Below are 12,217 nucleotides of genomic sequence, written 5' to 3' on the forward strand. Positions count from 1 at the left end.
GTCTTTGATTCCAGTTAAATCTTGCCACTTTGGTGGGGCCCAGTGCACACTTTCAAACTTGTTTAAATGTAGGAGTCTTCTCTCTTGAGGTTTAAGCGGCTTCAGTGGGTCTGGAAATTCGTGAGAGAGTGAGAGAGAGCGCCAGGGAGAGACTTGCCTTCTCATTTGTCTTCAAATTGCAGTCTGACTCAAACTGTTCTGTGAACACAATTCAAAACCAAACCTGGGCCAGCAGGTTAATCATGTGAACAGCTTTTTTTTAAAACAAATTCTCCTGCGTTTTTGTGGATTCTCCATCCTAGCAGACACCCTCAGTGGGCGGGGGTGGGGGGGGTGGGGGGGGTGGCTGGTGGGGGAATGGAATGCTGGCTTTTTACACATTCATTGTCTGGTGATCAAAATCCATTTGGATTAATTGGATCAGGGAGCAGTTCCCTTGTCTTCTCCAGGCAACTGTCTCTTAGAATACAAATGTTTCCAGCCACTGCTATGATCTCTTTAAACAAGTCATCTTTTCAGTCCAGCAACAGTTTAAAATTAATGTTTCATATGACAAAATTAATATGCCTCATTCGTGGCAGGTGGTGTTTTCATGACAGTCCAATTGGATAAAAATTTGGCTTAAGGACAGAAAACAAGAAGTTTTAGTAACTGGTTGCTTTTCAGACTGGAGGATGGTAGACAATGGTGTTCCCCAAGGGTCAGTGCTAGGAGCACTCCTTTTTTTTTTGCTATATGGAAATGACTTAGTTATTGGAATACAGAGTAGAATCTCAAAATTGCTGACGATGCCAAACCTGGAGGCGCGGCAAACAGTGAGGATGATATGAACCACCTGCAATAGGGCATAAGTAGGCTAGCAGAATGGGCAGAGAGTTGGCAGATGGAATTTAATACTGACAAGTGTGAGGTGATGCGTTTGGCAGAAGGAATAGGGAGAGGCAATATATACTTAATGGCACAGTTCTAAAGAGTGTGCAGGAACAGAGGGTAAAGGCCTGCTACCCGACCTGTACCCGATGGGACCTGATGACATGTATTGGATTCGAGTTGGGTCGGATCTGGCTTTCGGGCTCGGGTCGGGTTGGGCCGAGTCCAGATTGGGTCAGGTCGGGCCGGACACACACGGTAAGTGCTCTGCTGGTAAGTATTGAATTTTAAAAAAACTTAACTGAGCTGGGAGTCCGGGACGAAACGGAGTCTGTGCAGTGAGCGAGTGATGTCACTATGACATCATCACACATGCGCTGTAGCTTCCTGGAGGTTCCAACTCCGAAGGTAAGTAAAGGGATGGTTGATTCGGGCTCGGGTTAGGTCAAGCTCGAGGCAAAATCGGAGTGACTCGGGCCGGATGGGGCTCGGGTCTGCTGTAGTTCGGTCGGGTTCTTTTTCCTGACCTGAGCAGGCTTTTAACCGAGGGACCTGGGGGTGCTTGTGCATTGATCTTTGAATGTGGCAGGACATGTTGAGAGTGGTTAATAAAGCATATGGGGTCTTGGGCATCATAGAGGCATTGAGTACAAAAGCAGGGAACAAAGCAACATGGGAAATAGGAGCCGGAGTAGGCCATTTGGCCCCTGAAGTTTGCTCTGCCGTTCAACTCGATCCTGGCTGATCTTCTACCTCAACACCATTTTCCTGCACTATCCCCATAGCCCTTGATATCTTTAATATCTAGAAATCTATCGATTTCTGTCTTGAACATACTCAATGACTGAGCCTCCACAGCCCTCTGGAGTAGAGAATTCCACAGATTCATCACCCTCTGAATGAAGAAATTCCTCCTCATCTCAGTCCTAAATGGTCTACCTCTTATTCTGAGACTGCGTGCCCTGGTTCTAGACTCCTCAGCCAGGGGATACATCCTTCCTGCATCTACCCTGTCAAGCCTTGTAAGAATATTGCATGCTTCAAAGTTATGCTGAACCTTTATAAAGCTCTGGTTAGGCCCCAACTTTTTTTCAATTCATTCATGGGATGTGGACGTCACTGGCCAGGCCAGCATTTATTGCCCATCCCTAATTTCCCTTGCGAAGGTGGTGGTGAGCTGCCTTCTTGAACCACTGCAGTCCACGTGGGGTAGGTACACCAACAGTGCTGTTCAGAAGGGATTTTGGGATTCCAGGATTTTGACCCAGTGACAGTGAAGGAATGGTGATATAGTTCCAAGTCAGGATGGTGTGTGACTTGGAGGGGAACATGCAGGTGGTGGTGTTCCCATGCATTTGCTGCCCTTGTCCTTCTAGTTGGTAGAGGTCGTGGGTTTGGAAGGTGCTGTCTAAGGAGCCTTGGTGCGTTGCTGCAGTGCATCTTGTAGATGGTACACACTGCTGTCACTGTGCGTCGGTGGTGGAGGGAGTGAATGTTGTGGATGGGGTGCCAATCAAACGGGCTGCTTTTTCCTGAATGGTGTCGCGCTTCTTGAATGTTGTTGGAGCTGCACCCATCCAGGCAAGTCGAGAGTATTCCATCACACCCCTGACTTGTGCCTTGTAGATGGTGGACAGGCTTTGTGGGAGGAGAGTTACGCCGCAGGATTCCTAGCCTCTGACCAGCTCTTGGAGCCATGGTATTTATATGGCTACTCCAGTTCAGTTTCTGGTCTATGGAAGGCCCTAGGATGTTGATAGTGGGGGATTCAGCAATAGTAATGCCATTGAATGTCAAGGGGAGATGGTCATTGCCTGGCACTTGTGTGGCACGAATGTTACTTGCCACTTATCAGCCCAAGCCTGGATGTTGTCCAAGTCTTGCTGTATTTCTGCATGGACTGCTTCAGTATCTGAGGAGTTGCGAATGGTGCTGAACATTGTGCAATCATAAGCGAACACCAACTGGAGTATTGCATCCACACTTCAGGAAGGATGTGAGGGTCCTTGAGAGGGTGCAGAGGAGATTTACCAGAATGGTTCCAGGGATGAAGGACTTTAGTTACAATATTAGTTTGGAAAAGCTGGGTTTGTTCCCCTCAGAACAAAGGAGATTGAGGGGAAATTTAATGGAAGTGTACAAGATTATGAAGCTTAGTTAAGTTAGATAAGAAAAAATTGTTCCCATTAACAAATGGTACAAGGACTAGGGGACACAGATTTGGGCAAAAGAGGCAGGGGGAATATAAGGAAGCACTTTTTTACGCAGTGGGTGGTAATAACCTGGAACTCGATGCCCACAAGGTTGGTGGAAGCGGAGACAATCAATGACTTCCAAGAGGAAGTTGGATGGCCACCTGAGAGAAATAGACTTACAGGACTATGAGGATTGAGCCGGGGAGTGGGACTGACTGTATAGCTCTGTGGTCTCGATGGGCCGAATGGCCTCCTTCTGTGCCATAAATGACTCTATGGCCAGAATTTTATGCCCCCCAAAAGAGTGGGGTGGGGGTGAGTGCGTACAATGGAGTGGGAGGCTGGTGGAACCCTTCCTTGACCCATTCCTGCTCCGCTGCCAATTTATGCAGGGCGGCGGCGAGAAACAGCCCGCCCACCCCAGGCCAATCAAGGCCCTTATGTGGCCAATTAACTGCCACTTAAGGGCCTCCGCCCGCCGCTACAGGTATTTTATGCTTGGCAGGTGGGTGGCTGAGGCCTCCGAAAGACCGCCTGATGAAACTAGGGAGGGCTGCCCCCGAAGCTCCAACACACAATATGCTCCCCACTCCCCTAACCAAACCCCCCCCCCCCCCCCTCCCCAATTGCCTCCAGGGCACAGCCGATAGTCCCTGGCGAGGCCCTAAAAACTTACCTTTTTTCCGGGGCCGTCCTTCATCTTCATCATGAAGCTGCGTGTAGTCCCAGCAGTGGCCACTGCTCCCGGTCGCAGTGCTGAGAAAAAGCTGCCCGCCAAACTCCATTAGGCAGGACTTCCTGCCTCAATGAGGTGGAAGTCCCACCCAAGACCAATTAAGGGCCTGGGGAACGTAAAATCTGGTCTGGATTCCCAGGCCTGGTGGAGGCGGGTTCACCGTTGACCTTTTGGCTGGTGGACCAGGCACCCCTGCTTTTTTTTCATAGCTCTAGTACCATTCCTAAAGTGTGCTGCCCAGATTGAGACTTAACCAATTCCTTGCACAAATTCAACATCATTTCCTTGATCTTATATGCAATGTATAAAATTAAGAATCCAATTTGGATTTTTGCAACCTTTTCTACCTGCACTCCCACTTTTAAAACTCTATGTACCACTAGATTTCTCAGTTCATTCACTCTGTTAAGAATCCTACTTAACGGCATACTTCCTTTTATTGTTCCTTTTTCCAAAATGTACAGTTCAAAATTGAACTACATCTGCCACTAACCTGCCCACCCCACTGATCTATCTGTGCCTTCATGCAATCTTCTATATTATTTCTCCTCAGTTGCCATCTCTCCTAGTTTGGTGTCATCAGTAAACTTTGATATTGTTCCTTTTGCACCTAAGTAATTTAAGTAAGTAAAAACAAAGAGTTCCCAGTACAGAAAACCTGGACACATCCAGATTTCAATTCTAATGTCAGCCATTTCTGTGTAAATTATTTGCTTTACAGAAGCTAAATTGTGATTCTATGATGCGAAAGCAATCTGGAAGAATGGTGTAATGTAGAAAGAAATGTGGTGACCTTTAATTGAGAAAATATGAGATTTGTATTTGATATAACAATCCACATCAAACTGGTAAATTATACAGATATATTTCTCAGCTCTTCAAAAAATTTGGATCCAGATATTCATCACGTGTGTGTGTGTGTGTGTGTTTAAATTAGAGCTTCACAAACTTCTCCCTTTCAACTGCCCTTTTGACTTTGTGAATAAATGCTCCATCCAGTGCAATACTAAACAATATAAATCAGGAAAGTCTGAGATGGTATATGCTAATCTCAGTTGGGTTGCAGTAGGATTCTGTAATTCACATCAGCACCACAAGGTTTGGGGGAGGGGGGAAATAAAATCAGGCAGGGCTCCCACTCCTGATTGCTATCCCAAGACTCCTGCTGGATCTGGAAACGATGTGTGTATGACAGTTGGGCAAGAACAAGATTGAGCATGGCTATGATGCTCACCATAGTCAAATAGCATACTGATCGAGTCTGAGATCATCGTGGATAGCACGTACAGGGAGGTGGTCAGACCGCAGGTAAAGACTGCTCAGACAGAAAGGGAATGGGTGACTGCCAGGCAGAGTAGAAGAACTAGGCAGGTAGTGCAGGAGTCCCCTGGGTCCATCTCCCTTTCTAACAGATTTTCCACTTTGGATACTGTTGGGAGAGATAGCTTCTCAGGGGAATGCAGCAAGAGTTAGCACCACAGCCTCACAGCTCCAGCGACCCAGGTTCAATTCTGGGTACTGCCTGTGCGGAGTTTGCAAGTTCTCCATGTGACTGCGTGGGTTTGCGCCGGGTGCTCCAACCAAAGACTTGCAGGTTGATAGGTAAATTGGCCATTATAAATTGCCCCTAGTATAGGTAGGTGGTAGGGGAATTGTGGGGATGTGGTAAGAATATGGGATTAATGTAGGATTAGTATAAATGGGTGGTTGATGGTCGGCACAGACTCGGTAGGCCGAAGGGCCTGTTTCAATGCTGTATCTCTAAATAAATAAATAAAAGAGCCAAGTCTGTGGCACCACGGGTGGCTCAGCTGCACAGGAGGGGAGGAAAAGGAGTGGGAGAGCTATAGTGATAGGGGATTCTATCGTAAGGGGTACTGATAGGCATTTCTGTGCCTGCAAGCGTGACTCCAAGATGGTAGGTTGCCTCTCTGGTGCTAGGGTCAAGGATGTCACGGAGGGGCTGCAGGACATTCTGAAGGGGGAGGGTGAACAGTCAGAGGTTGTGGTACACACTGGTACCAACGACACAGGTAGAAAGAGGGATGAGGTCCTGCAACAAGAATTTAGGGAGCTAGGTAGCAGATTAAAAAGCAGGATCTCCTCCCAGTGCCACGTACTAGTGAGTATCAGAATAGGAGGATACAGCAGATGAATAGGTGGCTGAGGAGATGGTGCAAGAAGGAGGGCTTTAGTTTCCTGGGACTGTTTCTGACAAAGGTGGGACTTGCACAAGTTGGATGGGTTGCACCGGAACCGGAACCGGACCAACATCCTTGCTGGGAGGCTTGCTAGTGTTGTTACTAATTTGGCAGGGGGATGGGATACAGAGTGGAGGTACAGTAGGGGGTGAGGCACAGTCAAATATAGAAGAGAAACAGAGTCAGTCTGGAAGGCAGAGCAAATATAGACCTGTTAAGGCACAAGTGAAAAATGCAAGACTGGATTGCATCTATTTTAATGCAAGGAGTCTTACTGGTAAGGCAGATGAATTCAGGACATTGATTAGCACATGGAATTATGATAATATTGCTATCACAGAGACATGTTTGAGGGAGGGGCAGAACTGGCAGCTCAATATTCCAGGGTATAGAATCTTCAGGCGTGACAGGGGTGGGGATAAAAGAGGAGGTGGCATTGCACTGTTGATCAAGGAGTCAATTACTGCAGTAAGGAGGGATGATATCTTAGAAGGTTCCTCAAATGAGGCTATATGGGTGGAACTTAAAAACAAAAAGGGGGCAATCACTTGGCTGGGAGTGTACCAAAAGCCTCCAAACAGTCAGGGAGAGATAGAGGAGCAGATATGTAGGCAAATCTCAGAGAGGTGTAAAAATAATAAGGTAATAATAGTAGGGGATTTCAACTTCCCTAATATCAACTGGGATAGTCTTAGTGCAAAAGGCTTAAAGGGGGTGGAATTCTTAAAATGCATACAGGAGAGCTTTTTGAGCCAGTACGTAGAAAGCCCTACAAGAGAAGGGGCAGTACTGGACCTAATCCTAGGAATGAAGCCGGACAAGTGGTAGAAGTGTCAGTGGGGGAGCATTTGGGGATAGTGACCATAACTCTGTAAGATTTAAGGTAGTTACGGAAAAGGACAAAGACAAACCGGAAATAAAGGTACTGAATTGAGGGAAGGCCGATGATTTCAGTATGATAAAACAGGATCTAGCCAAAATGGACTGGGAGCAGCTACTTGTAAAAAAAAAAAGTCTACATCAGACCAGTGGGAGTCATTCAAAGAGGAAATAATGAGAATTCAGAGCCAACATGTACCCGTTAAGGTGAAGGGTAGGACCAACAAGTCCAAGGAACCCTGGATGTCAAGGGATATAGAGGATTGGATTAGTTAAAAAAAAAAGTTTATGGCAGATTCAGAGCGCTGAAAACAGCGGAGCCCTAGAGGAGTATAGAAAGTGTATGGGGGTACTTAAAATAATTAGGAGAGCGAAGAGGAGACATGAAAAAACACTGGCGGGCAAGATAAAGGAAAATTCTAAGGCATTTTATAAGTATATTCAGGGCAAGAGGATAACCAGGGAAAGAGTAGGGCCCATTAGGGACCAAAGTGGCAATGTGTGTGTGGAGCCGGAGGACATCGGTGAGGTTTTAAATGATTTTCATCTGTGTTCACTATGGAGAAGGACGATGTAGTTGTTGAGATCAGGGAGGGAAATTGTGATATACTTGAACATATGAGTATCGAAAGGAAGTATTAGCTGTTTTAACGGGCTGAAAAGTGGATAAATCCCCAGACCCAGATGAGATGCATCCTAGGCTGTTAAGTGACACAAGGGAGGAGATAGCAGGGGCTCTGACACAAATTTTCAAATCCTCTCTGGCCACAGGAGAGGTACCAGAGGACTGGAGGACAGTGAATGTGGTACCATTATTCAAGAAGGGTAGCAAGGATAAACCAGGTAATTACAGGCCAGTAAGTCTAACATCAGTGGTTGGGAAACTATTGGTAAAAATTCTGAGGGACAGGATTAATCTCCACTTGGAGAGGCAGGGATTAATCAGGGATAGTCAGCATGGTTTTGTCGGGGGAGATCGTGTCTAACTAATGATTGAATTTTTCGAGGAGGTGACTAGATGTGTAGATGAGGGTAAAGCAGTTGATGTGGTCGACATGGACTTCAGTAAGGCTTTTGATAAGGTCCCGCATGGGAGATTGGTTAACAAGGTAAGAGCCCATGGGATCCAGGGCAATTTGGCAAATTGGATCCAAAATTGGCTTGGTGGCAGGAAGCAGAGGGTGATGGTCGAGGGTTGTTTCTACGAGTGGAAGCCTGTGACCAGTGGTGTACTGCAGGGATTGGTGCTGGGACCCTTGCTGTTTGTAGTGTACATTAATGATTTAGACGTGAATATAGGAGGTATGATCAGTAAGTTCGCAGATGACACAAAAGTTGGTGGTGTCGTAAGTAGTGAGGAGGAAAGCCTTAGATTACAAGACAATATAGATGGGCTACTAAGATGGGCAGAGCAGTGGCAAATGGAATTTAATCCTGAGAAGTGTGAGGTGATGCATTTTGGGAGGACTAACAAGGCAAGGGAATATACAATGGATGGTAGGACCCTAGGAAGTACAGAAGGTAAGAGGGACCTTGGCATACTTGTCTATAAATCACTGAAGGCAGCAGCATAGGCAGATATGGTGGTTAGGAAGGCATATGGGATACTTGCCTTTATTAGCCGAGTCATAGAATATAACAGCAGGAGGTTATGATGGAGCTGTATAAAACGTTAGTTACGCCACAGCTGGAGTACTGTGTACAGTTCTGGTCACCACACTATAGGAAGAATGTGATTGCACTGGAGAGGGTGCAGAGGAGATTCACCAGGATGTTACCTGGGCTGGACCATTTCAGCTATGAAGAGAGACTGAAAAGGCTAGGGTTGTTTTCCTTAGAGCAGAGAAAGCTGAGGGGGGACCTGATTGAGGTATACAAAATTATGAGCATTGATAGATTAGATCGGAAGAAACATTTTCCCTTAGCGGAAGGGTTAATAACCAGGGGGCATAGATTTAAGGTAAGGGGCAGGAGGTTTAGAGGGGATTTGAGGAAAACCTTTTTCACCCAGAGGATGGTTGGAATCTGGAACGCATTGCCTGAAGAGGTGGTAGAGGCAGGAACCATCACACATTTAAGAAGTATTTAGATGAGCACTTGAAACGCCATAGTATACAAGGCTACGGGCCAAGTGCTGGAAAATGGGATTAGAATAGGTAGGTGCTGGATGGCTGGCACAGACACGATGGGCCGAAGGGCCTGTTTCTGTGCTGTATGACTCTATGATACTCTAGATTTGCAAACGGAAGATTGGCTCCTTCGGTGGAATGCATCTCAGTAAGGGTCAGTGTCTTTGAGAGAGAAGAAAATACGAACACAAGAATATTGAGTTTCTTTTATTACAGTATCATTGGTTTTCTTTTCAAAACAGTTGACAGCTGCAAACTTGCAGTTTATCTGTTTTTTAAAAAAACTTTACCAGAATCCAGGTAAACTCCATTCATGTACCAAAATATTAGCATCCCTAACAGATCACAGAAATTACAGCACAGAAAGGGGCCATTCGTCCCATCACATGTGCAACTGCCGCCTCTTCAATTGGAGCTAACTACTCTCATCCCATCGTTAACAAATTTAAATATTTTATCTTGACTGTTTTTTTTAAAAAAAGGTAGCTGTAGTGGTATTTTGAGTAAAACTTTAATATAGAAATCTGTTATTTTAATAATACTATAAGATCCAATCTTTAGGATGTCCCAAAGCACTTCACAGCCAATTTTATATTTGGCTTTAGAGGCTTAATTCTGTGAAAGCAGAAAAATATTCCATTCCCTGGTGTTTTTTTTTTAAAGCATAATTTTACATAATAAATCTCACTAATTTGGAACTGTAAAATTTTTGTTTTATTATGCTAGAGAAAAGGTGAAAGGAATGTTCAAAGGCAAGAGAAAAGATCTAAATGAAGAAAAGGAGGCAAAGGTGGATAAAAAGAAAATGTTAAAAGAGCAAGAATTTAGAGAAAAATTTAACGTAAGTTTACTTTTCCAAATAAATGATGCACCTCTGCAAAAAATTTCAATGTGATTTTCATTGAAAAATACATGGTGGATAAATATGGTCAGCAGCAAGAACTCTGCTTTAGTTCTCTTGATTGAAAGATTATATAATCACTGTGTGTGCATATGTACAATGTGCATGTTGTGCACATTTCTTCTGGGGAGGGGAGGGGAGGGGTACAGAACCCTCCCCTTGAACACCAGGGTAAGTATTTTATGCTCTTCCCCGTGATAACTTTGGAGGCGGGGAGGGCATTTAATCAAGCGGGATGGTGGTGTGAAGTGACAAAGGTGTGGATAAAGGTTTCAGTAGTAACTAGAGTTCAGATAAGGGCAGAGGTGCAGATAGAAATGGACAGTCTTGGTGTTGGCTAGGATGTGGAATTTGAAGTTGATCATACAAGATGGCATTCTTTTGGGCTCTGGTTGAACAAGCTGCCAGGAATGATCAGTGCCAGAGGGCTTGGGTCAGAACGTAATAACCTATGTTGAGCTGAAAAAAGTTTTTGCTTCTCCATGATGTTGGATAGTAGTGATCATGGTCATGGTGAAGTACAGCTGTGTGTGCGCGCACGTGCAAGAAGGCCAAACCTATACTGTTCAACAAAATGTTTCTTCTTAGCCTTGAAAGGAGACAACTGAGAAAAAACATACAGATAAGTAAAGATGGTAAACAGTACAGAAATTGGGAACATTACTTCATATTAAAATGTAACCTGACAAAGCAGCATATGTTTAAAATTATAAAATTTGGACAGAAGTCTTTACAAAGGATGTGTAATGTGGAATGGACGTCCAGATAACGTAGTGAAGGCCAAAACTCTAGAATCATTTAAGAAATAGCAGGAAGCTGTGACGGGGACATTCTAAACTCTCTTTTTCCAGCTGAGGTTCATCTTCTACGATTCTATGATTTGTATGTACCTTGTGGTGAACACGGAAACTCCATTTGTACCTTTTGTGGATATTTTTCTAGTATACTAAGGAAATCCTTGTGGTGAACATTGCAGTTGTGGAGCAAAATGTTGTGCAAGAGAAAAAGGGATCCTTATATTTACCTATAAAATCTGGAGAGAAGCTGGATGTAATAGATGTTGGAGAAGGAAACCAAATAATCTGTCGGAATGCTGAGGGTAAATGTAAGTAACACTCATTACAGACGATGTTCATATTGAACTCTAATTGCATAGAAGAATACTGCATATTTCCCCACTCCACAATATTTTGAATCCTTTGGATAAAAATGGTGAAAATAATCTGAACTCTGTACATTGCTTAATAAAAGGCATCAGGCAGCAGCACCCTGATGGCTCAGTGGGTAAAGGCAATGCTTTGCATCATGCTGAGCTGCACAGATTATTTAGGTCACAGCTGTGATTCTTGGTCTGTGATGAGTTGTCTAAACTGAGTTTGAGTGGCAGTAAGATTGATGCATGTGATCTCAGTATCCCTAAGCTAGTAGGCCGAGTTCCTGGTCACTGAACAACAACCCCCTTCTGGAAAATATGTAGACATTGGATAAGCTCAAGATTGGGCTCAGTTTTGATCATTTCTCATCTCTGTCCCCTTCCTTATGGTTGAATATCCGAAAATGTTCACTGTCTTTGCTCGCACATGAAGAATAACTGATAGAAGAGATGCCTTCTGGGACACCACCCAGCCATATAGAAATTTCCTGTCATTGCCACAGTATGGTTTCCTACTTCTCTCGATAGGTCATTTTCTACTTGCTCATACTGAGTTGGCAATCAATAACAGTTGAAATTATTTTGTTACCTTCATCGTTATTAACTTTACTGATCCCCCTGCTGATATTCCCTATTCTAATTCTTCTTGCATTAGTCTGAAAACGATTTTAGTTTTGATTTCTAAAGCAAACTCCTAGAAAAACCACATCAGTTCCATCAACATTTGAAAAAGGTTGGTCGGCGTTTTAAGTGAAGTTCCTTTATCAGGAGTAAATAGTCCTGAGAAGCTTTTGGTTCATTAGTTAGATTCCTGAATAATTGTGCAACCCTGGTACGGGGCTTACACTTCAAATATTTCTGTAAACAGCTGTGCCAGTTCTCAGCTACAAACCTAGGGCGAACTAATGCCAAGTAGGTGTGTGCCTTCTGTTAAATTTATAATGCACACTGATGAAACTCTGAACAGCTGCTTACCACTTTCCTGGTTTTAGGAGATTGTTTCAGGTTAGTAGTTATGCAAAGAAAAATGGTAGAAATAAAAATGACTGCTTAACTAAAATTGAAGCCACATCTACAAAACTATCTGGTTATTTTGTTTTGTTTGTGTCTTAGATGGTTATGTCCACGTACGGCATTTAATATTTGGGTAAGT

General features: G+C 44.2%; 1 protein-coding gene across 4 annotated transcripts in view; it reads left to right on the forward strand.

Moving 5' to 3' along the window:
• The window catches only part of LOC137372858 (FYN-binding protein 1), a 144,432-nt gene that overhangs the window by 128,835 nt on the left and 3,380 nt on the right, over positions 1-12,217 (forward strand). For all 4 annotated transcript variants that reach the window (XM_068037221.1, XM_068037222.1, XM_068037225.1 and 1 more), the window contains 3 exons: positions 9,737-9,851; positions 10,854-11,016; positions 12,178-12,211. In XM_068037221.1, coding sequence (XP_067893322.1) covers positions 9,737-9,851; positions 10,854-11,016; positions 12,178-12,211 — 312 coding nt within the window. The remainder of the gene's footprint in view (positions 1-9,736; positions 9,852-10,853; positions 11,017-12,177; positions 12,212-12,217) is intronic.

This window comes from Heterodontus francisci, chromosome 8, assembly GCF_036365525.1.
Source record: "Heterodontus francisci isolate sHetFra1 chromosome 8, sHetFra1.hap1, whole genome shotgun sequence".
NCBI classification, from domain to species: domain Eukaryota; kingdom Metazoa; phylum Chordata; class Chondrichthyes; order Heterodontiformes; family Heterodontidae; genus Heterodontus; species Heterodontus francisci.